Here is a 26809-nt window from a genome sequence, read left to right on the forward strand (position 1 = left end):
AGAAGGCCAGGTCAGATTAGCATTCTAGGGAACTCTCCGGGTTTCTCCTGCTTCTCTGGTTCTCCGGGTTGACACTTCAATCCTCCTGGTCGCAAGAGTGGGATCCTGACACATCCCACTACCCACCATTTCTCCCTTAAATGTGAGTGTGCCACCGTCAGCAGGTAGCCCTCTGGGCTCTGGGCATTTTCAATGAATTAGAATGGGTATGTGCCTATAATGTTCTTTTTTGGCCCACTTGAGCGGCCCCCTGGCAATGTCCCTGTGTCCCCTCTCGCTTTCAGAACGGGATGGGATTTGAGCACAGGCCCCTAGCTAAGGCGCCACAAATCAGCATCTTCTCTGAAGAATAATGTGATATTCCAATTAGGCAAAACACTAATTTAAATTCTTAGCATGTTATGCAAATAAGCCTTTGCAGATCTGTTATTTTATTCTTTGCTCTACAGGTTTAGTCACATATAAATAGCATAGGTTTCTATGACAATATCCTATCACTCCCTGGTTTTGTGTCACATGACGTATGATTAAATAAATTACGGTACTTCTAGGAAGGGTTTGGGCTTTCAACATTCCTATGACAGATGTTTACTTATAGAATCAGCAGTGCAAATGGAACAATATCCTTTTACAGTGAGAAAATCTCTCTTTTGGCTATTTTTGCCTAAGGAAATTAAGTAAACCGATTTATTTTCGGATATAGACTCTATGGCCCGTTATCACTCCCATCACTCCTGTGTTCCAATGACACGTTGTGTTTGCTAATCCAGATTTAAGTTTAAAAGGCTAATTGATGGAAAACCGTTTGCAGTTATGTTACAGCTAGAAATATTATTGTTTTCCTTGAAAACAGCTAAGTGACCCCAAACTTTAATTTATCTTAGCTAGGTATGGAAGCTCTCCAACTTCCCACGACCATATGCAACTCTCCATGTATTTTATTTCTTTGTTGTTACTGATATAATCAGGGAGTCATTGTACACAGGTCCGTCTTTAATGCAGGGCAAAAGTGGCAGCTGTTTTAGGCCCCCCCTAGGAATGACTGGACCCGGGCCAGCTGCCACTTTTTCCCTGCGTTAAAGACAGCGCTTGAGATGCATCAATACCTGAAAGGATCCCAACTCGCATGTCTGTTTCTGGTCACTCGCCAGACCCACACCATTCATTTATTCTGAGCATTGTATGCTGTCCTGCGAGTGTGGCGTGGAGATGTCTCCCATAGAGTCACGTTGAGGTCAGAAGGAGGGAAGACCACATTGACTCTGACAGTTTCCTCTTAACCTTCAGTCAGTGGGGCAAGTACATGTGACCTCTAGATTGAGCTCCCCCCAGCCACATATACAGTGCCCCCGGCCACATGTTTTTTATATTATATAAATAAATACTTGGGGGTTGGACACGTGGCACACACTTAGCTGACCGGTCACCCACCAGCAAGCAAGCCTGGTCCATCCTATTGTGTTGATTTGCACTTAAAGTACGGTAATTAAGATATTAACATGCTTGTTCTGCAAACAACATATAACTTAATAAAAACACAGTATATGGTGGCAAGTAGGTACTGTTTAAGGTCAAGCTAAGGACTTATTTGTGAACCAGTTCTTAATGATTGCATAATTGATTGCATGCCGATAGGGTGCGCGGGGGGTTTGGGGGGTCACACACAAATAGCCAGAGTCCAAACAATATTTAAGATAGCCCTGATTGTACAGCAGGACTTATTGCTGCTGCATTCCGTAGACCTTACATTCAACGCTCATTTATATTAAAATGCAAACCAACCAGCACAAATAACTGAAACTATTCACATAATTGCTTTTTTTTGTACAGTAGACGGCCAAAGGCAAAATAATTATTTAAGCCATCAAGGTCAAGGTAGTTTTAATAAAAAAGTTAAGTACATAAACAAGCCAAGGTCAGCGACAGGAAAAAGCCATGACACTTGGTTTACCCTGGGCAGTGGTTGGGTGGGCAATTTGCAAAGGATCGAGGTATGTGTTACGTAATCTTCACAATTAACCAAGATCACAGTATATATAAAATGTTATCACAACGGCAGCTCATTTGTTTGTTTTTTAAAACAACAAACAAATAAAGGGTCCTGATTAGATACCCGATGGCGGGTATGGGAAAGCAGTGTCGGTACAAGGACACCGGTGTCCATGTCAAGGCCTTTGGAATCCTATGGTGGATATGGGACATCTAATGAAATGCCCATCACAGCCTATTCTTGCCTATCCCTGGTTGTAACCTTCACTGCTGTCTAACGTGACAACCCATAATGTTCATTTATAGACAGCCTCAGACAATTATATCTAAGATGTCAGATTTCTGCTCAGGGAAACAATAAATATGAGGCTCTCATGTCGAAAGTTGCTAGTAAGCCTTGGGGCAAGCATTTTTGTGTTATGGAAAGAGCTCCTGAGAATGTTGCTTTGCTGAAAGCTCGTAGTTGGCTGCGCGCGGTCTGCAGTGTTTAGCATTTCTGCAGGCAGCAGCGGCCATAGATCACACTTTGAAATGTCTAAAAGTAGAATTTCCTCTCAGATGATCTGGTGAAGGTTACATATGTAGCATTCAGTTCCTACAACATATTCCCAGAATATATTTTTAAAATAAAAAACGATACTAATTGTATTGTACAATAAAATCACAACATGGGAGAGGGCAGGTTATACCGCTGTGGGACACACAAAAAAACACTTGTGTGTCAAATTTCTTTTGATAAAGTGTTTTTCTTTGTCTTAAGGTAAAAAGAATTTTATGAACAATTATATCTTATCTTAGAAAGAGGCTAATATTTATTATCCATACTATGAATGCCATTTTACTTATTACTCTTTGCTTTTCTCTAATGTAGTCATTTACAAGTAACAACAGAACGATGAAAAATACATCATAGTTCCATTGATTGGTACAGAGGGGCAGAACAGAGGAATTGTATGTCCTGCTTCTCCAGGATTGTGTACAATCATTATAAGAGTTGAACACACATAGAACAAGTTAATCATCAACATCCAAAGTGGTATATCTGGGAGATTATAGACTGTGAAGGAATGTATCGTTATCAACACTTTAGCAGGGATTACTATTGTCAGTCCTCAATATATCCCCCCTCATTCCCTCCCTGGTCTAAACCTAGGGAGGCCCAGATCTTCTAGCCCCCACACCAACACTCACAGACCCACTCAAATTACGCATGTTACTCTTTAAGTGCCCAGGCAAGTGATGTGAAGAAGTTCTCCTGCATAGTCACTATACGTGCTAAGCGCCCTGGAGGACCAAAATAGAGGGACTCCAAAGTGTATCTCAGGCTTCATAAAGCCTGCTTGGCCTTAAGGCCAGAGGACCAAGCTTTCCTTCTCTTACAGATACTCACTTGATCTTAGCTAAAAGGGTGTGCATACCAGGGAACTCTCATGGTTTTATCTCAGAGTCTCAGAGTTTTTGCCCCTATGACAGGGTGAAGGGGTAGATTTTCAGGACACACAGGCTGAAGCTGACTCATTCCTATTCTACACTGCTACGATCATATCTAAGGATCAAATTTAATGCTATTTGCTGCCAGTATGTTATGGTTGATATCCCTACTTGAATGCTGGTGACCAGGGGAGGACTGGCACCTTCAGGCTTGAAGAGCAGAGAAAGATAAGTGGTCCCATTGGCCTTGTGCCCCCTTGCCAGGAACTCATGTATGCAGTGGCATACATATGTACACACAGTCTCACGCTAACACATATACACACTCATGCATACACATGCACTAACACACTTACACATTCATGCGCACACACACATGTGCATACACTCATACATACATACTGTACATACTTTATCCCTTACCCTTTCACTCACCCCCTTTCCTCACACACAGCTTTCTTTCCAGCGCTCGCTCACTGTGTGTGAAGCCTCGTTTGGAGTCATTTAACATCACCTTACATGACCCTGCTGTGTTCCTGCCTCTCCGTGCTAGTCCAAAATTGTTCACAAAGGAACAGGGTTACATTTTGGGGGTTAGCTTGGAGATTTGGGGATGTTTAGCTGGCTTAATGATAGACTAAAACAATTGAAACAAGTTATAGTCCTATGCAAAGTAGGTGCCCCGGGGGGGATTGTCTTCATACAAAATGTCACATGTGCAAATTGTTTATGCTTTAATCCATACTAAAATTATTAAATATGTATATGGATATAGCCTGAAAAGGAAGCCTCATTGGGAAAACTAGGGATGAACAAAACAATGCTAAAATAGCCCCTTTCTTTGAGGTTCAGAATATTCTTGGTTATGAAGGGTTAATACCACGCATAACGGGGATGTCATTTCTTTTTAGGTCATAGTATAAACCTTGAGGGTCACTGAAAGGATAGTATGTATGCGGTACAGCTCCCCAGCAGAAGTGGTAGAGTTTAATGCGGTGAGGGAATTTAAACATGCATGGGATAGCCATAAAGCTTTCCTGAATCTAAGACGAGACCAAGGCTTTAGTGTTTATGGTAGGCAAAATGGGCACACTAAATGGGCACCCAGTGAGTTCACGCAACGCGTGTTACATGGCCCAGCGGTAGTCAGAGAGCACTAGAGTGAAAGCTGCAGTGAGGACAGGGCTCTGTGCAGGGAAGGAGGGAGGGGAGGAAGAATACGTACAAGTGTATGTAAAGAGCGCATGCTGTTAGCGTGTGTGAGCGTACATGTTAGCATTGGTGTGTGTGTATGCTGTTAGCTGTGTGGGGTGAGCCCATGGTTACTGGCGCGTACCTATGTACGGGTGCACGAGGGAGAGTTAGGGCGAGTGTGCATGTTAGGATGGGCGTACTGCATATAGGTGCCTCTAATCCAAGTTCTGCATTTCCATTTTAATCTTGGGTGACCCGCTCCTTTAATGGCTGTCATTATACCTCAGAGGTATTACATGTTTACACTGTGACTTGTGTGGGGTGTTTCTTCCTATGCAAATCCTACGCCATGCCTAGCTGTGTGCATGCGGTGTGACTCAGGCTGCTGAGTGTATTTCACGAAACTCTCCTCCCTCTGACGCGGAAACCCGGAGCGCGAGAAGACCGAATACACACGTGCGAGCCGGTAAAGTGAGAGCTTTTCTTTATTTATTAATACGGAGCTCGCTTTTAATTCATTTCGTGCGACTAGGATACAGCTGGGTGCTTTTTCCTGACGTTTTATTCACTAATCCTTTTTTCCCGGTAAAACATAACTCGTCTTACGTCGCCTCGTCTACCCGTTCAGTAAAGAGGGCATCACCAAACCCGTCTTTGCGTTAACCCCCTGCTAACCAAAAAATAATAGCCACGGCTCAGACCTGCTCTACGGTACCCGTAGTGTTAATAGTTTAACCCCCTCGTTATCCTCCGTTCACTTCTTGTATGGGATGCGAGGAGGCGATAGAGACGCGTTTTCTCTCTAATGAAATGTTCTTTAGTGTTTATCGTTCCTACGGCGCTCTCCTTTGTTTATTATCTGCGAGGAACGTGACCTGCTCATTCTCCCGCCTCCTTATATCACCAGTTAACGCAATTGACCGTGAATGGGCTGGTCTGAGTTATGAAGGACGGTTGCTGTCCATGGTCAGGCTGAAAACAGTAATTTCGCACCAGAATATGGGCACCAAGCAGAGTTCGGTGTTCCCGCTCTTTTGACATCACGAAGCGCGCCGATTTTGCTGCTGAGGGAAATGAAGTGAGATGCGGCCACGGGCCAGGAAATCCTGGGCCCTGAGCCCTGGCTGCTAGAAATAACTTTTACAAATGTTTCATAGAGTTATTAAAACGTCTCCTAGCAGTACATGTGGGGGCTTCATACGGGAAGGATACTAAGTGATTAAAACAATCACAAAATGTGTGGAACCCCAAACCAAAGGAGACAATCAGTGACAGGAAAGCCCCCACAAATTAATAGGAGCGCTCTCTGTGCATAGGGGTCTGAATAGACTGCCGGGGGGCAGCCTTCGTCGGGCTGGAGCGGCCTGGCGGCAGGTATATCGCGTGTGCGATCTCTCCACTCTCATGTGTTAAAGTGCATATGATGGCAGGAGTGTCCCTTTCAACCCTTAAATATCTCTTCTGGGCATCAGCCTCTGAATAAGTGCGTTATTACACTGTTATTACACTCTAACATTGGTCTTAGGCTTTTAGGGTCTAGAATAGCGTAACGGGTTCACCAAGAGAGCTGTAGTAACAGAGATCACCCACATGTATCCTCCTGTTGTCCCCAGAATCACTTCCAGCACCAGCCAGCATGCGCACCTTGGAGCCCTGCTATGTGTTCCCAATAAGTAGACACAACTACCTTGAGCTGAGTACAGCAGGAATGAACAGTTTATTGTAGTAAAACATAGACTCATATAGCCACAGAACCTCATTAACATAAATTAACAGATACATGTATTCAACCCAACCTTTAATCCCCAGTCAGCAATCCTAGTGATGGGATTAATTAAACAATGGAGTTCCTGCCTGTTTGGCAGCCATGCTGGAGCCATCTCTGAGTACCTTGGGGCCCTGTATGACAGCTCATTCTGTCACAAATAGTATGCAGTATACATTGCCAAGGTTGAGCTTTGATGATGACCCTGCTCATGATGACACCGAAGTACTTGTGACTAAGGTGGAGGCTGCTTTCTTGTCTAGCACTTGGGTGAGATATATACGGGCACTCGGGCCCCCCCCCCCCCCCAAAAAGCCTGCAAACACATAATGCAAGCGACTGATAACCGTTAAGAGCCATGGCTCGAATCCCCTGGTAGAAAAAGGATTAAAGAGTTTAGATGTCGGGGTTCAGCGATTGTCATGGGCTGTTCCAGAAATCCCTGTGAACGGAGGATCGAGACGGAGTATGTTCCCAGAATAGGCAGAGAACACAGTCTGAGACATGACGCTATGCCTGGAAGGACAATTCTGAGGTTCCTCAGTCCTGACATGGATGTGATCAGCTTCCCTTTGTCATATCAGGGATTGCACTCATCCTGAGTAATGTCTGTTGACCTCTGGCTCTTCCTTGCACTAATTGTGATTACTTCAGTTATGACCTTTGAACTACGATATCCCAGACAAATATCGGCCAAGTGGATTTGAAGGCCATAAAATGTGTGCACAGGTTTCGTGCAGCCCAGTGACGACTTGTGTATGTGTCCTTGTGTAGGACGTTTTTATCTTCAGGAGACATGCAGATGTTGTCCGTCACTTTATTCTCTTCCATTTCCTCCTTATGGATGATTTTGGCTTTTGTCAGGTCCAGTTGGCCTCTGTCACCTCTGACTGTAATAAGCGATGCTGCATCCCTGTGGGCACTCGACCAAGGTGGTTTCATTCCCCCTGCAGACATGTCTTGTGCAGCTGACTGGACCTACATGCCAGCTATAATATATATTTTCATTTAATTTATGAATGGATGACATTGCTTACCCACAGTGTTAAGTTCTACATGATCTGTGTACCTCTGCTAACCATCTTTTCTGCATCATGTCCGTCACCTCGGACTGCACGTGGTGATCATCCTATTTTGTGCTGGTGGTTTATGGATGCTTGGGTAGAATGAAGTTTGGCGCAGGTCGTGTTGCACCGAGGTGTTTACGGATAAGGAGGTGTTATGTGTGTCCCAATAGGTACAGGTGCTCTTTAAGAGTTGGGACATGTCATTATGGTTTGAGAAGGGTGATGTAAGGGTAACTAAGATAATAGACTAGAGAGGAGCTGATCTAGATTTTAGCGAGGTGTTCCAACAATGTCCTTCATAGAAGACAAACTGCAGTCTTTGGGGTTGAATGCCAGAAGAGTTGAATGGATAAGGCAGTGGTTGAGTGATAGGAAGCGGAAGGTTGTAGTAAATGTTGTATATTCTGAGGAAGAACTTGTCACTAGTACGGTACCTCAGGGATCAGTATTGGGACCTGTACTTTTTAATATTTTTTTAGTAATATATAGAAGGTCTTAACAGTATGGTATGTCTTTTTGCAGATGATACAAAAGTCTGGAACAGGGTAGACATTCCAGCTGGAACAAGTCAAATAGCGAATGAATTAAGTAAATTAGAAGAATGGTTGAGAGAGTGGCAGCTGCAGTTTAATATTGATAAATGTAAAATAATGCACTTGGGATGTAAAAATCCCAAGAAAGAATTTAGCATTGGTGACTGTTCTGTCAGTAACAACGGAAGAGAGAGACTTCTCTCTGATTTCTGATGACTTAAAAGCAAGCAGATAATGCAATAAAGCATCTCATAAAGCAAGCAGGGTGCTGGGTTGTATAGGGAGAGGCATTACTAGCAGGAAAGAGGTAGTTCTGCCACTTTACAGATCCCTAGTCAGCTCTCACCTAGAGAATTGCATAACGTTCTGGAGACCCCAGAAGGATATTGACCATTGGAGAGAGGACTGAAATTATCGGGAAAGGTTAAAGGCTCTTAATATGTACAGCTTGGAGGGGGATGCAATAGAAACATTTAAATGATTTAGCAGAGTACAGTAAGCAAGCTTATTTGAAAGGAGGAGCAATGTTAGAACAAGAGGTCATGGTCTAAAACTCAGAGGGTAGTAGATAAATAGAACAGTCTCCCAGCTGTAGTGGTGGAGGTTTACAATGAGGGGGTTTAAACAGGCATAGGATAGACATAAAGCTTTTGTCATCATCGTGTATTTGAATGGCAAAAGCCGAAGACTGTTTCAGGTGTCAGGCGGTCCCCTGTACAGGGAACAGTCGGGTAGCGGTGTGCCATGGCATCATGTTAGGTTTATTGGGCACTTGTTTTCACAATGTCACGGAACCTCATGAAAGCTGTAAGAGGAGTTAAGAATACTAAATTTTAAAAAAAGCGTCATAGTAAAATTGGGATAGACCCACAATTATTTTTATTTTGTTTTATTATTCGTCATAAATCATTACAAAAACGTAACTTTTCTTGATACATCTCTAAATATCTCCAGCTGGGGAAAATGTGAGTGTAGAAATGTCACTGTAACTTATCACCCAGAGAAATGGCGACTAATTCTCAGCTGCTGTCAGGCGGAGGCACGAGGGGCCGGATTTCCCATTGCTGAGCTGGCGTTTGCAGATCAGCTCAGTAGTTCTAGCCGTGGCCGTTCTAAAAACACAGTGCGTTAAAGCGTTTCAGCTGTTTGTAAGCATACCACAGTGACGGAAACGGATGGATTATTGATCTTGCGTTCCATCTGGTCCCATTTAAATACACATTTCTTTCCTTCCCAGAGGGTTCTGAATCTATTCCGTGTTGCTGCCACATGGAGGTAGCCCGCACCGCGTGTGCCTTTTTCGCTGTGACTGGGCTCATTCATTTCTTCACTACGTTTGTCGCTGTGAATAACACAAAGAGCAGGAAACGTGTTAATTTACTGTGTATAATTTATAACAGCGGGTCCTTTGTGTGCTGATTAATCTGTTTACACAACAAGGCAAGCTTTATTTGTCCGATTCCTTTAAGTGTTTCTATCTATAACCTCATTCCACTCGTGTTTATTTTTATGGGTTGTGAATTGGGTCAGGAATTCCCTTTTAGAAATAGGGATTTCTGGGGACTTTCATCTTTCCCAGCATCACTGGTTCAAGGGGACATTTTTGCAAGATAAGTGTTTCTATTGTTTTTTGATTATTCCTGTATCAACAAGCTGTAATACATCACTCAGGAATACCTTGTACGTTTTTAACAATAACAACAGGGATAAAAGTAGCGAGGGAAGGGCTGCAAGAAAGAGAAATGGTTGAGATGGGGGAGGCGGTTGGTTACTGAACATTTGAGAAAGGGGGGGGGGGCAGGATAAGGAGTAGCGAAGATAAAAGGGCTCTGGATGAGTTTGATAGGAAGGTTGCTGTAAGATGGGTGAGTGCCAGAGTTTGTGTAAAGGGTTAAAAGGGAGTTTGGAGGGGAAGAGCTTGAGGACTCATTGGGCAGCTCAGAGAGGAACTGCACATAGGGAGGAGCTGGGTTACGCTCAGCCTATTTCTGAGTTACTCTGGATTTTGGAGATATCCACGTGACACTCTCTCCTCATCTCCTGACAGTCTCCGCAGGATTTTAGTTCGGGATCCAGAGCTCCCTCGGACAGTTTGCAGGATGTCTCGTAAAGATGAGCCTAATGACAAGTGAGTAATCCACTGTTTTATATTTCCTCCTCCATCTCGCTGCCTTCTCTGCTCCGGTACCACCTTCTCCAGATCCTTCGGTAATCCTTATTCCCTTGTGCTTTCCTCACTCACCTCGCATTTTTCTGTTTCCTTCTCACTGCTTGTCCCCGGTGTTATCTCTGCCTATGTAATCCTCTTCTCTGTGCTGCTTTCCTTTTTAGCACCCTCCTCCCCTCTCCTGTTTCATTAGTCTTTCTCTCTCCCTCTGTAGCCAAGGGCGTTTATTACTAAAGGACAGGTTACTGCTTCCGGAGAAACAAGTTCTTTATGTTGCTCTGAAATAGAAGACCTTTCCTGATCTCCTCACTCTTCTGTAAAAAGTGACAATCAGCCATATTTAATGTCAGCTTGTATTACCCAGGTTTCCTATTTTGTTCAATGTGTTGATGTACAAATAATGCAGTTCCCTTATAACCACACATCTGTGTTGGCATTTAACGTTCCCATGGCCACACTGTGTTAGTGCTTGTGATGTTATTTTGGGGAATCTCTCTCTTAAGTGTCTGAACCTATATTATGCTCCATCCATAGGTGCAACAGCTAGTTTCAACCGGTTATTAAATCTTTATGAACTTGTTGTCTACTTTGTGTTATAGGTACTGTATGGTCGCAGTGATATTCTTCATCTTGGGCCTGGGAACTCTTTTGCCCTGGAATTTCTTCATCACTGCTATTCCTGTAAGTGGCACGCTTATAGACATGTTTAATATGGGTAATTGTATGTGCAGGTGTATGGGGAATATGTAACCTTAGCTCTTTTCCTATGCTCTGCACTACCACATTTCTTGTACAATGTTTGCTTAATATGGTAAATCCTGGTTCAGCTGGCCTGTGACAGGAGCTTAGTGGAATTCTGGCAACAAGTTGCAAGGCTACCATTTGAATAAACACATCCTTTTCTTATCCTGAAGGGAACTTAAGTAAGATAGTTTAACCCCTTCAGTTCCATATAGACGTACCTGTGCGTCCTAAAAATGCATCTAGTAAAGGTCTTTAGGACTTACAGGTACTTCCTGACTTTCTTGCAGGGACGCATCCCTGTCGCTACACAGGGGATCAGGCTGTTGTTGGCTTTCTGCTGCCCGATCTCCTGTAACAGCTGCTGACGCACGCGCCAGAAAACCATTACAGTTAAAAAGCCCAATTGCGCGATCAGGCATTCCCTTCAGGGCACGTCACTGCTGATGTCACCCGGAAGGTCTTTGGTGGACAGGATATCCCTTGCAAGGTCCATCTAGACGCACTGATCATGGACACTGTGATCCCCAATGCAAGTCTATGGAGATCACAGTGTGATCGGTGCACGGAGGAGAGTGAGAAGCTCTCTAGAAAAAGGAGAAAAAAAAACGAAGGATGTGGGATATTTCCGTAAACAGGAGATGCAGCTAAACAATTTTGGTCGGGTTTCTCTGCCGTAACACATACCCTGTGCAAAAAAAAAGTGTTGGTGAAAAAAAGTGCAGGAAATAATTTCTATGGCCACCTGTGACTGATTGGTGGCCAAATAGCTGCATGAAAAATGCCCAAATACCACTGATAAGATAGTCTTAGCTGCAATCCCATCATACCTAATGGAAATTCTATATAAATGAGGTATTTCTGAAATCTAGTCACCTGAATTGATACATTTGGAGAGGATTTTAGGGTTGTTTTTTTCTAATTTTTGCTAGTTCTTACTATATTTCTCATCTTAAATTTTCTGCTAATTATCTAACTATGGTATAAAAAAGACCCCTCTCTCCTTGAAAAAACAAACAATCTATAGTTTACATGGATACACTATTTGCAGAAAAGGGGAACCGATATACCGCAAAAATAGCAAAATTGCTCTGGGGCTTGAGCTACCAAAAACTCCTGGGACTGAAGGGGTTAAGTATGGTTATACAGTTTATTGGCTTTCAATGGACAGTTAAATCAAACCCATCAAAACACAACTACTGCAGAATAAATGCCATATTTACTTTTTACCTGCACTGTAATTCGTACATTTTTTGTGTTTTCATGTTTCAGTATTTCCAGTACCGCCTGCAGCCAGAGAATACGTTTGTGAACTCCTCTGATTTGTCTGAGAATGGTACTTCGTCCGAGGGAGCGCGTTCTTCAGGGGACGAATTTAACTTCAGTAATTGGATGACACTTCTGGCCCAGCTTCCTTTGCTGCTCTGTACGCTCCTTAACTCTTTCCTTTATCCATGGTAAGGCACATGCATTATTCGGGAAGCCCCGCAGTCACTTTTCCCCCTAGTAAGCTAGTATGGGTCCATGCCCTTTTCAGAGGGCTTTAGTCATTTAATAGGAGAGTTGCAGGTTGTACACATTTATGTGATTATGCAGTACGGGGACACACTCTGCTATGTTTAACCTGCAAGAGCATTTAAGTAGACATATACTAGCCTAGATCACAGGTCCCGAGGTGGGGGTTCGACAGCAGCCCTTCTGCTGCAAAACTCTGGCAGATTACCCTTTTCGTTCCTGATGTGCCTCTACTCAATTAATACTTTACAATGGTAATCTCTGATTTCTCCCACCTACCTGAGTATATTACTGTGAGCAGGGCCTGCTGAAAAATCACTCATTTATGCATTATACAGGGCTGACCAAGCTCTTCTTGCAAAAACTCACTTCAACCCCCCCCCCCCATAATTGATGTTGGTGAATTGTAAGTGCCGTTCACCACCAAAAAATCTAATGCTGTTTAACTTTATTTTAGTATACAACTATGATCTCATTATATTGTAATTAATGCTTCCATCCTGCTAAGAAGAGCTGATACAGTCCTGTCTGGCTATATTTCTGTACACGATTAGCAAGTGTTTATAATCAGCGAGGTGTGTACACAAATCCACTATAGACTTAATGACATATTTATAAAAAGCTTTGCTGATATTAAGCCATAATATGAGATCATTTTGGATTATTTTACCAGAAGGGAGCTAGACAGTTCTTGTGTTGCGCATCAGGAGTCACGTTTTTTGTAATACGTTCGTCTTATACCCTCCCTGTCTTTTTCAGTATACCAGAACGGGTCCGAATTGCAGGCAGCATGCTGGCCATCCTTTTTCTCTTCATTGTTACTGCTGTCCTTGTTACGGTTCAGATGAGCCCTCAGAGCTTCTTTGACGTCACAATGGCCACCATTTGGTTTATCAATGGTAAATATTCCTGTCCTAATTCGGTTTGCTGTATGTTTTTGTGTCCATTCTCCACAATAAGTTTGCAACTTAAGAGAGGAGTAGAAAACAACGTTTTCTTTCTTTGTTTGTTTTTCTTTATTTGGTTACAATGTAATTTTCAATTATGCAGCTGGGTACACACAGTGGCCAGAAACCTAAGTGAACCTTTTGGAATTAGCTGCAGTAATGCATAAATTTGTCTTAAATATGATACGATCTTCATCTAAGTTACAATAATGAACAAACACAATCTGTTTTAACTAATAGCACACAAATTATTCATGGCCATACATCATTCAAACATCCACAGTGTGGGTTGGGAAAACTGTGAACCCCCTAGGCTAATCACTTCAACAAAAGCTAACTAAGTCGGGAGTCCAATCAGCAAAACAGGATTGAAGGTCTGCTTTAGAGCTACCTTAACATTAAAACACAAAATAAAGCGTGGTGTTACTCTCCATCGAGTCAGGACTTACAGATATCATACAGGATGGTGTCAGAAGTGGCTGTGCCCGGCAGGACAATGACCCTAAACATCAAAGTAAATCTACAGAATGGTTTTAAAAAAAACAGAAAATCCACCTTTTGGAGTCCAGACCTTAACCTATTCGACATGCTGTGGAATGACCTCAAGAGAGCCGTTCACACCTGACGTCCTAGGAATATGGCTGAGCTTAAGCATTTCTGTAACGGAAAATGATCCAAAGTTCCCCCCTAATGTTGTGCTGGTCTCATCCGCGGCTACCGAAAGCACTTGTTTGAGGTTATTGCTGCCAAAGAGGTTTGACTAGTTATTAAATTCAGGGGTTCACTTACCCCCCCCCCCAGCACTGGGAAGGTTTAAGGGTTCGTTTATTTTTTCTGATCGCTGTAGATACTAAGCACTGTTTTGACATTTTGTATTTAGTATTTCTAGTGTTGTAAAAATCAGCAACTAGCTTTTCACAGTAATTGCCAGATGGGCTCTCTGGCTGCCTGAACAAACACCCCTTAGCTGAGCAATGCCACTACAGATGACTACTCAGAAGCCCCTGTGTTGGAATCCTTGTCTATGGTGCCAATGAATATCGAAGATCCTGAAGTAGCGTTGTAATATGAAGTACATACAATGCAGTATTGCTGAACTTACCGTCTAATTATTACTTTTGTCTCCTCCCCTCCCTCCATTTCTCTAAATGTTGTTCTCCCCCCTTTGTTCACCCCTTGCTCCGTCTGTCCGTTCCCAGCGTTCTGTGCGATCTTGCAGGGCAGCCTGTTTGGTCTGCTGGCCCTTTTCCCCCAGAAGTACAGCAGTATGTTACTAAGTGGTCAGGGAATGGCTGGGACATTGGCTCCTTTGGCTATGCTGCTGTCCATGTCAAGTAAGTATACCATTCAGAATCTCTATACTCCATAATTATCTAAAGGTCTCTTTACTGTTGACCTACTTTTTACTTCTATGCAGCCTTTCCGGTTCGTTATCTAAATTCCAGATACGCTGAACATTAACATACTGGTATCTTCCATCTTATAATGACTCTCTCTGGCTTCTATGTTTTGTCCAACCATGCATGTGTCAATTGTTTTATGACTTTCTCTGCCCGTCTTGGCACCTCGTTTCTGATCCCGTTTGTATACCTCATTATTAGCAAGCCTCTGTGAGTCACTTAGTAGCACAAACTTGGCACGTTGGTCGGTAAGCTGTCTGCATGCAAAAATGTTGGCTTATTTTCCCTGCGCCTCCCTCTGTCTATATATAGATAAGCTGGCTTGTTTCTTTTGCCTTCTGCAGTTCTCTTCTCATTCCCTATTTATATTTATAACCTAACCGCTCAGTGGCTGCCTAGCCATTTTCTCCTTTGTAATAACTTTGTGTGAATTGTTGAAGAAAGGAGCAGATAGCAGGCATTGTGTTGCCGCTCATTTATTTAGCACAGCAGTTCTTCCAATCATTCCGTAGAGGAATGAGGAGGATGAGGTATCCGAATGAACAAAAATAACTACTTTGCAGCTCTTAAAAAAAATGGATATTGCGGCACGACAAATCCCTCTGCATAGAATACAGATAATTACGATTATTTAAGGTAATACAAGCATTAGTTACTTTAAACTGAAAGATTTCTACTGCCCTGGATTGTTCAAGCCTGCTTTAATAAATGATACTTTCTACCGCTGAAGTATGATGAAAATGTTTATTATAAGGGAGCTAGAAATGGCAAATCATTAGATGCTGTTATCGTGAGTCATTTGCTATATTTGGCTGTAATTATGTGCTTTGGTACACGCTGGGCAGGCATTGAAACTGTCCGTAATGCCATCCTGGTGCCCAAATGAAAGCTTTGTATGAAATACGTCATCCTACCTCCTTTTATTTTAAAATACCAAAATGTATAGAGCAAAGGGGGCTCTCTGTTTTAGCTGCAATTAATGAAATGTGTTTACATGAGACTTTGTTGCTACTTGATTGTCCTACTTGCAAAAAAAACCCATATTGGAGTAAAATTACACAAAACGTATTCTACAGTTAGGAAAAAAAATCAGAAACCATAATGATCAGTCTAGCGCTAGAGATATATATTCAAATGATCTTGCATAAAGGAGAATTGCCTTTCCAAACATAATAATGCACTTTCCGGGATATAAGGGATTTCTTTTTTCAATTTCCCTCCCTTCCTTTTTTACTCCAATGCCCTATTTTTGCATCAGTTGGGAGATTTGTTTCAGGAAACGTCGGTATAACCAGGGTCTGCTTGAAACTGATTTTAATATTATATTTGCCACCGTGTCCCGCAGTCAAACATTCATTCTAACGTATTAAGTAACGAACATCGGATCATTAAAAATAAACGCAAAAACCTTTAAAAATAATAGCACGGCAATATTACTGTTGGCTACACTCAAGAAAAATAAGAATAGAAACAGGTCAAAGTATGTTCTATTTAGCCGTATTATTTCTTGGCACAGTCTGGCCGTTGAAACTTCTGCTCTAAGTTGGCAGGATAGTGGCAGGACGACGCTGCTCCTCACCGGCTGTGCCATCAATCAACAGGCACTGCGGCGTCCACATATCCTCAATAAATTGGTATTTTATCGATATACAATAATAAGAATGTGTATTCACGTTATTTCTTGCCTATTTTGTTTTTTTTTCTCGCGCGATAACATTTCATTCCCTGCACTCTCGAGTAATTGTTTCTCTTATTTCTCTGTCTTGCGGTTCGTTTGCTCCGTTTCCCGCGGCACGCTTTCTTCCTCGATCTTCACAGCTCTCTCTTTCACCCCCTCAGGTGGGACAGATGTGCAGACCACGGCCCTCGGGTACTTTATCGCTCCATGTTTTGGCACTTTCGTTTCTATCGCGTGTTACCTCCTGCTGTCTCGTTTGGTAAATATGTTTGTATATATATCATATTTTGCTATGTCATGTTCTCAAGTCTTGAAAAATAAACAAACATGTTGCCAGTGCTGTGTACACAAAGCATACTAGTTCTTCTGTTTTAATAAACTGGCAATTTTATATTTTTGTTGATTATAACAAAGTATTATTTACATTAATTATACATTTTTCCAGATATTTTTTAATTCTCCCAAGTGGGTAAATGTGTAAAATAAATAATAATAATAAAAATGCTAAATAGTCTTTGCAAGAAATATTCTCATGCTAGGTTGTTTTCATCTCTGTAAGCTTCTTAAATATTGATTTCTTTAGTTTGAAATTATTTGAGAAAGCGGTTTTCATCTTATTTGAGTGATTTGGATTGAAGCCTATAGTGAGCCCCAGAGTTCAGTGACTGGCAATCCTTATCTATAAATAATAATTATAAATATAATTTCATCTCTGTGCTTCTTAGCAATTTAGGTAACAGCATGAGGCACAAGCAGTGTAATGCAGGCAGTCTATTGTTTGCCACTGGGCAGCAAGATATGGCCATGTTTAGTCTTTTCAGTCGGACTGAGAGAAGATAAATACAGCTAAATAAAAGAAGGTAGAAACTAGTAACTAAAAATATGCAACAGTGTTACATATGAAAGTAAGATTGTGCCCCCCCCCCTTGTTAAAGCGACAGTTTACTGTCCCTGACAGACACACTATAATATGTATAATAAGAACGCCTATTAAGGTACTCGGCATTATTTCCACACGAGGGACCCCGACCATTACCATGTGCCGAGCCACGGTTAGCGCTGACTGTTGGTAAAGTATATCTCGTGTAAATAGATTTCCTCGAACACATCTCATTCGCAGAAGATAGCTGGAGGGCCGGCGAATGCATATGTGAGGATTCAGGAGACTCCCCCCATGCATTTGCAAGGTGGGCGCCATGAAATATATACAGTAAACCCTGCGGCTGTCGTATGCATTGAAGTGTGTATGAGGGCTGGAGGGTCATTTGGGTAACACATGGTTGTATGGGCCTTGCATCATCACTTTCTGTAACTAACCTGAAATCAAACGTTTTGCACATGGCAAGAAATATGCCGTATTGTGTCCTGAAACCTTTACTTCTGCAGCCTTCAAAGGTTTAGATAAGCCTGATGTGCGCACTATTCCATTTTTGAGTGTTTGTTTGACTTATATGTTATCATTGAGTATCCACGCGGTATGATTGTACCGTTCAGCATGCTTATCATCAATGCGGAGATGTGTAGCAAAGGCATGTGTTACAGTGGATAGATAAGGTCCCTGTCAGCGTGTAGATTACATGGAATGTCCTTAAAATGTTTAATGCGCTGATAATCTTAGCCGTATAGGAATCTAATTACTTATAAGGCTAGGAGGGCATGCACATGTACCATCTGCCTTACACTGACCGCTCGCTCACATCGGACTTCAGCCGCGTGATCACGGGTAACGCTGCAGACGCTGCCCTCTTTTAGTTATCTCAGAATGGAAGGATTAGTGGAAAAGTGATGCTTTGCGAATATTAAGAAAGTTCATTGCTGACCCCTGGCACATGCAAAGATATATACAATATATATATTTATATACAATGGTCCCGTCCAGCTACCTTTTAGGATTCAATAATGACCAAAACAAACACCAGGGCACACGCCAGCCCAAGCCTTCATCTATGTCACGGTCCTGGGCATCTCTGTACCCCCATGCCTTGACACTTTTACGTTTGAACGAAGGTGATCTTGCGTTTCGTCTTACTTGATGTTTATTGATGCAGGAATTTGCTCAGTATCACATCTCTAAATCCAACGCGAAGAGTTCCCAGAATTACGAGGTGGACACAGACGCTGAACTGTTACAGAAAGGTACAGAGAAAGGTAACTAATACATTCTAGGGTTACTGTGTAATATGTGGGACTGTGGACAGTATTTCAGCTTAACCTTGTTTATTCATAGAGGTAAATGGAGATGCTGAAGGTCAGAAGAAAGCAGTACTGTTGCTGAAGGAGGCTGAATCTGGTGTGGCCGGGGAGGAAAAACCGAAAGTTTCCATCTGTGTTGTTTTGAAGAAGGTACGGATTTCCCTTTCTGCAAATAAATAATATAAACTCAGAAACAGATTTATAGTTCCTGCTTCTGTTTCCCCATGAAAAAGCCCCTGTCCCCTTAGCTATCTATCCTTAATGTATATGGGATTTTTAGAATTGTCAGTTGTCCGTACCATGTATGCGGCTCTAGCGATTGCCTCCTTGTTCTTTTACTTTATTGTTTCTTTTATCATCTCTCTCCAGATCTGGGTAATGGCTTTGACGCTGGTGATTGGGTTTACTGTAACGCTCTCGGTGTACCCTGCGATTACAGCAAATGTTGAGAGTAACACAGAAAACAAGACCTGGCGTAAGTGTGTCTCTTGCTTTTTTTTCTCTCAACCTCAACAGATAAACCAGAGAGAAAAAAAAAAGTCCTTAAAATACATAAAAACAGCCTCCTCTTGCCTGTGTGCACCGGGACAAGCAGCCGATATACCGAGTGCCGTGTCCGTAACTCCCTGGGCTTTAGTGAATAGGCTTGTATGTATCATCAGACTCCTTCCTCTGTGACTTTTTTTTTTTTTTTTCTCCAGGCAAGTTTTTTAACCCCGTCTGCTGCTTTCTTATATTTAACATTATGGATTGGATCGGTCGCAGCATTACCTCTTACACGCTGTGGGTTAGTATGATTATCATCCGCTGCTGGTTCTTAATATTTTGTGTCATGTGCCGTTAATTAACCTGATGGCTGTATTACTTGCTGAGTCCTAAATCAAAACAAAAAGCCTTGCTCTCGTGAGCACTAACTAATACAGGGTTCTCCAACCTAACTGCAGTTGGGCGGCTTATCCGTTCCAACAAACAAAATAAATTGTATGCAATAATAGCAGTACTCAGTATTTTGGCAGCTCTCGCTCTCTCCCTCTCCCTCTCCCTCTCCCTCTCCCTCTCCCTCTCCCTCTCCCTCTCTCAGCCAAATGATCTCTCTTGCACTGAGATCAGGAGGCTATATAACTGCCTCTCCCATTAATTAGTGGAACCAGGTGAGTTCTAGGAGAGTAACCGTGAATCTTCGGACTGGATTCTCACCTGCTGGTCTTCGGCTGCTCACAAAACGTGGAGTGGAGCACCGGCCCGCCCTACTCTCCAAGTGCTCCACCCCAGGGACCCAAAATACACAAATAATAGACATCCAACAATTCCATTATTAACAACTCATCTCCCTGGGGCTGGTAAAAACTATTGAGGGTAACCACCCTGCAAAATATAAGGGGATAAGTACACTCCCTCCATTATCATCCCCTGCTTTCTGTCACAATACATGCATTCATTCATTCATTTACTCCCCCACCTTACCTGAACTGCAGATCTTCTGCTGCCGCTCGCCGACTTCTGTGGGGGGCCACTGTTTCCTCTCTGCCTTGCTTGAGCAGGAACAGGAACTGAGCGGAGTCATGTGATGCGATGTGCATTCACATGACTCCACCGGGTTCCTGTGCAGCCGTTAGTGAAGATGCTGTTGTGTAGCTGAGGATGGTGGGAGTCGTGCCCCCAGCAGCCTCTCCTCTCACACTGGTTACGAATACATTAGCGAAATGGAAAGCTTAAAGGCCGGGCTCTTCTGGAGCAGCGATAAGTTGCCCTTATGTACAGAGATTCATACTCAGAGTAGGCAAGTGAGTTTTCACCTCAACTAGTGATATTAGTGATAACTAGGGATATATATATATATATAGATAAATACGGCTTATGTGTATACCACTTTTATTACATTCTCCAACCGCGTGTGAGGCAACGAGCCCATGTTAATCTAGGCTGCGCACTTCAGGCCAGTTTGACCCAATGATTTGTCAAAGCGTCCTGTCTTACCGCCTTGGTTTCCAAAGTAAATATGCAGTGTTCACTTGGGTGTTCTTAACCATATTCTGTTCTTCTCCCACAGCCTGGCCCTGACTGTAAATACCTCCCTCTGCTGGCGTGCTGCCGTGTTATATTCATTCCTCTCTTCATGCTGTGTAACATTACCGACCGTAACTACCTCACTACCATCTTCTCACACGACGCCTGGTTTGTCATCTTCATGATCTTGTTTTCGGTCAGCAATGGATACTGCATTTCTCTGCCGATGTGCCTGGCCCCCAAGTAAGTACCGGCAATATCTGCCTACAAGTAAAGTAGAGGCTCCGCTGCTACATTTTCTTATGAGTTACTAGAAGAATGCGAAAAATGTCTTCGCTTGAAATATTTACACATGAAAAAGGGAGTCCTTGTCATATTTGGCCAAATTGTAGGCCGTGCATTTTTTCTGTTTTCACAAAGATGTTTCCTAAGATAAGAATTAATTTTTTTTCTAAACATAGAGGCACAATGAATATTTCTTCTCTCAGGTTACTTTGATCATGTTATATATGAATGACATTTAGGAGTGTGTATGTGTATGTATATATGTGTGTGTATATATATAATATGTGATTTTCTGTTGGCTGCGGTGGAGTTAAGCCCACGTCTCAAACTTTGCTCCTGAATATTTTTTTTTCTTCTACATAACCCTTGGAAAAATTACAAAATTGGGGAGGGGGGGTTAAAAGGTACCATGAACTTGGATATTAATGGACTGATTTTAGAGTTTTAACCATCTGCCTATTTTGAGACTTTTCCCCATTCTCCATCAAGGAGAGGTGTATTTCTGAATGTGTGTCCTCTGTCTCTTCACGCTCTTTATTATTTCCCCAGGAAAGTGGAGCAGCATGAGGGTGAGATAACAGGTGCCATCATGACCTTCTTCCTGGCTTTGGGTCTCTCTCTTGGAGCAGCGCTATCTTTCGTCTTCAAAGCTCTGTTATAAGCAGGAAGACTGGTGGAGCGAGTTCAATGTCACCGACCAACAATCACGCAGTCTTCCGGGATCCCGATCTGCTTCCCTTCCTTCAACAACAAAATGTACCGGGAAGCATCGCCACCCCCTGAGATCTGTTGCCATTACCATCCCGCTCACTCGCTCGTTTACCGCTCCACTAGTTGTGGAAATGATAGACATCGGAAGGATTTTGTTTTATTTTAATATCTCACAAAACTAATAACCTCGGCAGTGGGGTGGGTTGCTATAGGATTACTTAGAAATGTATTTTCTAATTACACGTTTTATTTATCCAACAAATCACCAAACTGATTTATTTGTAAAGACGCTTAAAAAGAAAACCATGAAAACTAGGGATGTTTTACCTAAACCATCCCCATAAATACCCTAGTCATTCAGTGCTGCACAACCATGTTTATCTTAGTTTTTATAAACGGTAGGAATTACTATTATAGGACTTTTAAGGGATTTTTTTTTTTTTTTGCATGCAATTTGTAAACTATTGTGTTCCGGGACAAGTAGGAATGTTTTTGTAAGGAAGACATGCCATATTGTCAAATGTTTTAGGAACATACTCCAGACTTTTTATTGTTTTTTTTAAAATGTGTTATTTTAAACTTATTTTGCTAGTTTTAAAAGAATTATATTTTGTATTTGACTTAAGCCATAAAATCTCCTTCCGTGGATAAAGGAAAGGCAGATCCAGGTAGCCATTTTTCATCCCGTAATGACGTAGAGCGTCTACGCCTTCGGGTAGATTGGGGACGTCACTACTGTTTTAGTTTTAACCCCCCTAGTCCTTATAAAGGCCGTCTGAACCAATCACCTGCTGCTAAACAGAAGTAGGAACCTGACGGAAAGAGAAGGAAAAAAACTTACTGCAAAGGAATCATTGTAAAAATATCAAAAAAAGAATAAAATGATAATATACCTTATACACACAAAGTGGGTTTCTAACACATATGTATTTTTATTGTGTAAAAAAAACTACCTAGATTTATTTAGTGAATTAAAGTGTAAAATAAAGGATTTGGGAAAGAACAAGAGACCCTCTTTAGAAGCTATTAGTGAGCGCAGTAATATGAAGTAATTGGAAGTGTAAACGTGACATCAACGTGTAATCATTTTGATAAATCGCATTGGAAAGTATTACTATAGGAACGGCAATGTTATTTTCATTTCATGAGGAGTTATATACAAATATTGAATATTTATTTAGTCATTTCTGTACCTTTTGTGTTTCCAATGACTGGGAAAAACTGGAACTGTTCTGTATTTTTCTTTTATTGACTTATTTTTATATGAATAAAACATTTTTTTTAAAAGAACGTCCTGTGAATTAATAATCATGACTTCTCATTATTTACACAATGATACATACAACACTTACATTATTTATCAAACATACAGGTCCCCTACACACTATTATTATTCTCTTTAATGTATACACACAATAAAATCATTGCATACTTGTAAGTTTTCTTAAGATAAAGGTCCGTGGTGAGTGATGGTGAACATTTCCTACACTTTCTCAAACCACTGGGTTTATTTCCCGAAGAGGGAATTTTCAGAACCGGGATGTCGCAATTTCATCTCCATGTCTTCACTTTATATAATGAAGGGTAACAAGATAGCTTGGCCTCGTAGTAACGCCTGCTTTATAACAAGCACTGACTTACTCAGCTATGTATCAAAGAGGGTCGACTCAACTTTTCTTTAAGAAATGTGCCCTTTATAATGCATGAAGAAATGTGTTGTGGTTGGCAGCGGTAGAGGCAACGAAACCCCTGCCAACGCTGGCTCGAGGACTATATTAGCAGGCCGGTCATGGCGCTTATTCTAGACTTTTGGCTCTTTACCGTCTCTCTGTTGCTCAGTCAGGGGGAAATCACCCTATTGGGTACACTGCTGAGAAATGGCTCAGTTTCTAAGCAAGATCTCCCTTACCAGCCCATTTACACCATGGAGGACTGGGCCGAAGCTGTACCCCGGCACCATGAAGGTATGTCTAGGTGGGTGGCAGGAGTGCTCCTCTAAGGCTACCCTGGGGATAAAGACATTGATGCTTGGACGTGTCTGTTAAATAATTCCAGGTTGCCTAAGACACACCAAGGAGGGTCACACCAGGCCAGACACAGGATTCAGGAACCGCTGGTGGGCTCAAGGACTGCATTCACCATGTGGTACCTGGGCCACCTGCCAAACTCATTACGCTTAAAAAGGTTTAGAGGGATATGGGTACTCTCTACCTAACATTTAGGAGTTATGATGTGTATCTAGATATTCAGATATAATCTGTCAATTTTAAAACGTGTGTTTAGGTTTCTATATTGGATGTGTTAAGATAAAAATGAAGCACGGAAATAATGTACAGCAGGATCTGCGCGATTGGTGCTCGAAATAAATCAAATACACAAAAACACACGATCTCCGACGAGGATGGGATTCGAACCCACGCGTGCAGAGCACAATGGATTAGCAGTCCATCGCCTTAACCACTCGGCCACCTCGTCAGATACGTAAGCCCTGGATTGACTCATTCTATATACATTAAACGGACATCGGCGAATCGTTACTCTTTGATGTATATAAAATAAATCGCCCATCTATACATTAATACTTTTCCCCAGCGTACGAGTGCTGTGAGACGGCCATAAACCGAAGTTCCATAACCCGACTTGTAATTCCCCCTCCAAACCGCTGGATGGCGCTGGAGATATGAAGGGACGATCAGCAGGGTATTTGCAGTAAACCCGTGCGCACTGGTACGCATCGAATGAATGCTGGGTAACGGAGCTGCTTCAATCGGGTGCTTAGTGTTGTTGGTGGGTTTGTATTCGCGGGCTCTTGGTTCGTGAATGGTGTTCAGGCTGTTAGGATGGAAGATCAGTTGATTGGGTTGCGTATATAACACATCGGGCAGGTTCGGGTTCGTGATTAGTAATGAATGGTGCGCACTTTACTGCTGCATTACATGTATTATAAGTATATTTTCAGCTATGAAAACAAATCCGGAGGCTTAATAGATCTGTTCGGTTTTTAGTGGATCTCTGGTTTTGGGAATATAATTTAATGTGAGAAACACCTTTTTTGTGTCTGGTGGTCGGTAAATAAATATTTTGGGGATATGTGAATCCATTTAGGAAATGTTACAGCCTCTGATTTTCTTGTAATCAGAGAAATTAAAATAATGGGCATTGAAATGTGCCCCCCGTGCTCTGGGATATAGGCGTACTGTTTAGAGTCGGAGCTGCAGACTGGGAAATGCCCCCTACTGTACGCTGCTCGTTTTTCCGGGTGGCCCTTGTGGCCCTTCTGCTGGTTGCCCTTCTCCAGCTTCTTTACCTATCCCTCCTGTCCAATCTACATGGACAGCAGCAGCAAAGATTTGCTCACCCGGCCCATGGGGTCACGGTTCACACGGAGTCACGATGGCAAAAGGAGCACAAAGAGCACCTCAAGTCAGTCTTGGCTGGTGGCGGAGTGCTTGATGCCAGCGGGCAGTACCGGATCTACCGAAATCTGGTCACGCACGAAGAAGGCCGTTGGGGAAACGTAGATGTTGCCCTGGCATCCCATGCAAGCCTTAGCAACTTAGGGCATTTGGAAGAGCTGGTACAGCGGTGGGATGGTAGGATTTCACTGGCTGTCTTTGCTTCTAGTTCTGCCCAAGCAAAGCTGGCCACAGTCCTAGCGTATGCCTTGGCTCAACTGTGTCCCCCTGTGAGGCAAAGGGTATCCTTCCACCTGGTCTGCCAGTCTGGAGACATGGCAGCCATTCCAGAGTTGGAAGACCAGGCAGAGTTTGCCCGTCTTCGTACATGTCAGTCGGTGTTTGCCAAGGCGTCAGGCTTGGGCACTAATGTGATAAACTATTCTGGAAATGCCTCATACCCCAACAACTTATTGAGAAATGTTGCTAGGGCTGGTGTTAAAAGTGCTCCGTTCACCCTTGTGGTAGACATTGATATGGTGCCCAGTGAAGGACTGAGGGCAGGATTTTTGGCTCTCATAGCTGGGGGGGTAGATCCCCGTACGGTGTTCGTGGTGCCTGCCTTTGAGATCCGTCATACTCGGCGTCTTCCTGGTACCAAAGAGGAACTCCTGCGACTCTACCAAGTAGGCGAAGTGCGGGCATTCTATGAAGAGCTGTGTGCCAAGTGCCAGGCACCTACAAATTATTCTCACTGGCTAAACCTGCCGGATAAGGAAAGCACTTCCAAGCTGAGTGTTGCGTACCTTGTGGACTGGAAGGACCCATGGGAGCCATTTTACATTGGAGGTGCTGAAGTGCCACCCTACGATGAGAGGTTCAAGCAGTATGGCTTTAACAGAATTAGCCAGGTAAGGACATGAGATTAGAGAAGGGCTTGTGGCCGATGAATGACAAAAAGATATCTGTACATATACTAATGGGGTGCAATAACCTGCATATGGTATATGCTTTAGAGTATACTTTCAGTTGATACTGTGACCTTTCTCTTTTTGCCTTAGGCTTGTGAATTGAACATGGCTGGCTTCTCTTTTGCTGTGCTGGACTCTGCCTTCTTGCTTCACAAAGGCCACAAGTCACCTGGGGACTTTCACAGCCAGAAAGAGGCAGAGAACCGGAGGAACCGTCAGCTGTATAGAGGCTTTAAGGAAGAACTAAAGAATAAATACCCCGACTCAAGCCGACGTTGCTAATATGATTTAATCCCGTAGGACTGGCTGGACTTGGTGTTTGTGCTTTATATTTTTCCTTATCGTGTCCTGAGTGTAAAAGGGAAAAAAAAATTTATATTTTCTATTTAGGAATCTGAACTTCACGCCTGACCCCGAGACCTGAGCATCCCTTCTGTAACTATTTATTGATTGTATCTCCTCGGTATCTTTGTATAGAATGTGACCTTTCCCTTTTAAACAAGTACGGACTCTAATCAATGTATTAAGCTGTTGCTATACTGTTAAGTATTACACTGGATCTATAGTATTATATTATGAATATATTTGGAATAAGAATGTAAGAAATAATCCTTTGTTAGCCAGTTCATGGGGAAAAAATGCAAATGTCCCTCAGGAAGTAATAGTTGTTTTATTTGACTTCATTGTTTCACACTCCATAAGTGAAGTGTTTTATTTGTCATTTGCTAATATTAGTTTAATAAAATGTGAAATATTTTGTACAAAGCATCTCTTCGGTCCAGTAATAAACTTAAAGGGACACCGCCTGTAAAAATGAAGT

The 26809-nt window shown here is 42.5% G+C and overlaps 2 protein-coding genes and 1 non-coding gene across 4 annotated transcripts; 2 read left to right on the top strand and 1 right to left on the bottom strand.

Annotated features, from left to right (window-relative positions):
* The first annotated feature begins 10078 nt into the window (after positions 1-10078).
* LOC149298535 (equilibrative nucleoside transporter 2-like) lies at positions 10079-21573 on the top strand. Its single transcript, XM_089487369.1, has 12 exons — positions 10079-10107; positions 10746-10827; positions 12160-12344; positions 13162-13301; positions 14549-14683; positions 16589-16686; positions 18476-18563; positions 18655-18770; positions 18990-19095; positions 19322-19407; positions 20671-20870; positions 21462-21573. The coding sequence occupies exons 1-12, from the start codon at positions 10079-10081 to the stop codon at positions 21571-21573; spliced, it is 1377 nt and encodes a 458-aa protein (XP_089343495.1).
* Positions 21574-24016: 2443 nt separating this feature from the next.
* Positions 24017-24098, bottom strand: TRNAS-GCU (transfer RNA serine (anticodon GCU)). Its single transcript has one exon. It is a non-coding gene; the product is annotated as a tRNA-Ser (tRNA).
* Positions 24099-24849: 751 nt separating this feature from the next.
* Positions 24850-26271, top strand: LOC149298537 (beta-1,4-glucuronyltransferase 1-like). Of its 2 annotated transcripts, XM_089487399.1 has the most exons (3): positions 24850-24993; positions 25030-25929; positions 26080-26271. In XM_089487399.1, exons 1-3 carry the CDS (start codon positions 24850-24852, stop codon positions 26269-26271), a joined length of 1236 nt encoding a protein of 411 aa, XP_089343525.1. The 2 variants fall into 2 exon arrangements, with proteins under 2 accessions (XP_089343525.1, XP_089343524.1); XM_089487398.1 differs by having other exon boundaries at positions 24850-25929.
* The last annotated feature ends 538 nt before the right edge of the window (positions 26272-26809 follow it).

The sequence above is a fragment of the Sceloporus occidentalis genome, unplaced genomic scaffold, assembly GCF_023333645.1.
Source record: "Sceloporus occidentalis isolate IW3139 unplaced genomic scaffold, rSceOcc1.0.p SCAF_32, whole genome shotgun sequence".
NCBI lineage: Eukaryota > Metazoa > Chordata > Lepidosauria > Squamata > Phrynosomatidae > Sceloporus > Sceloporus occidentalis.

What these genes read in the sequence shown, in the direction of transcription:
- LOC149298537 (XM_089487398.1), top strand. Translation starts at nt 24,850, where the DNA reads ATGCCCCCTACTGTACGCTGCTCGTTTTTCCGGGTGGCCCTTGTGGCC. An exon ending in GCTTTAACAGAATTAGCCAG is followed by an intron (nt 25,930 to 26,079) that starts GTAAGGACATGA and finishes TTTTTGCCTTAG; the next exon opens with GCTTGTGAATTGAACATGGC.
- LOC149298535 (XM_089487369.1), top strand. Translation starts at nt 10,079, where the DNA reads ATGTCTCGTAAAGATGAGCCTAATGACAA. An exon ending in TATGCTGCTGTCCATGTCAA is followed by an intron (nt 14,684 to 16,588) that starts GTAAGTATACCA and finishes TCACCCCCTCAG; the next exon opens with GTGGGACAGATGTGCAGACC. An exon ending in CCGATGTGCCTGGCCCCCAA is followed by an intron (nt 20,871 to 21,461) that starts GTAAGTACCGGC and finishes TTATTTCCCCAG; the next exon opens with GAAAGTGGAGCAGCATGAGG.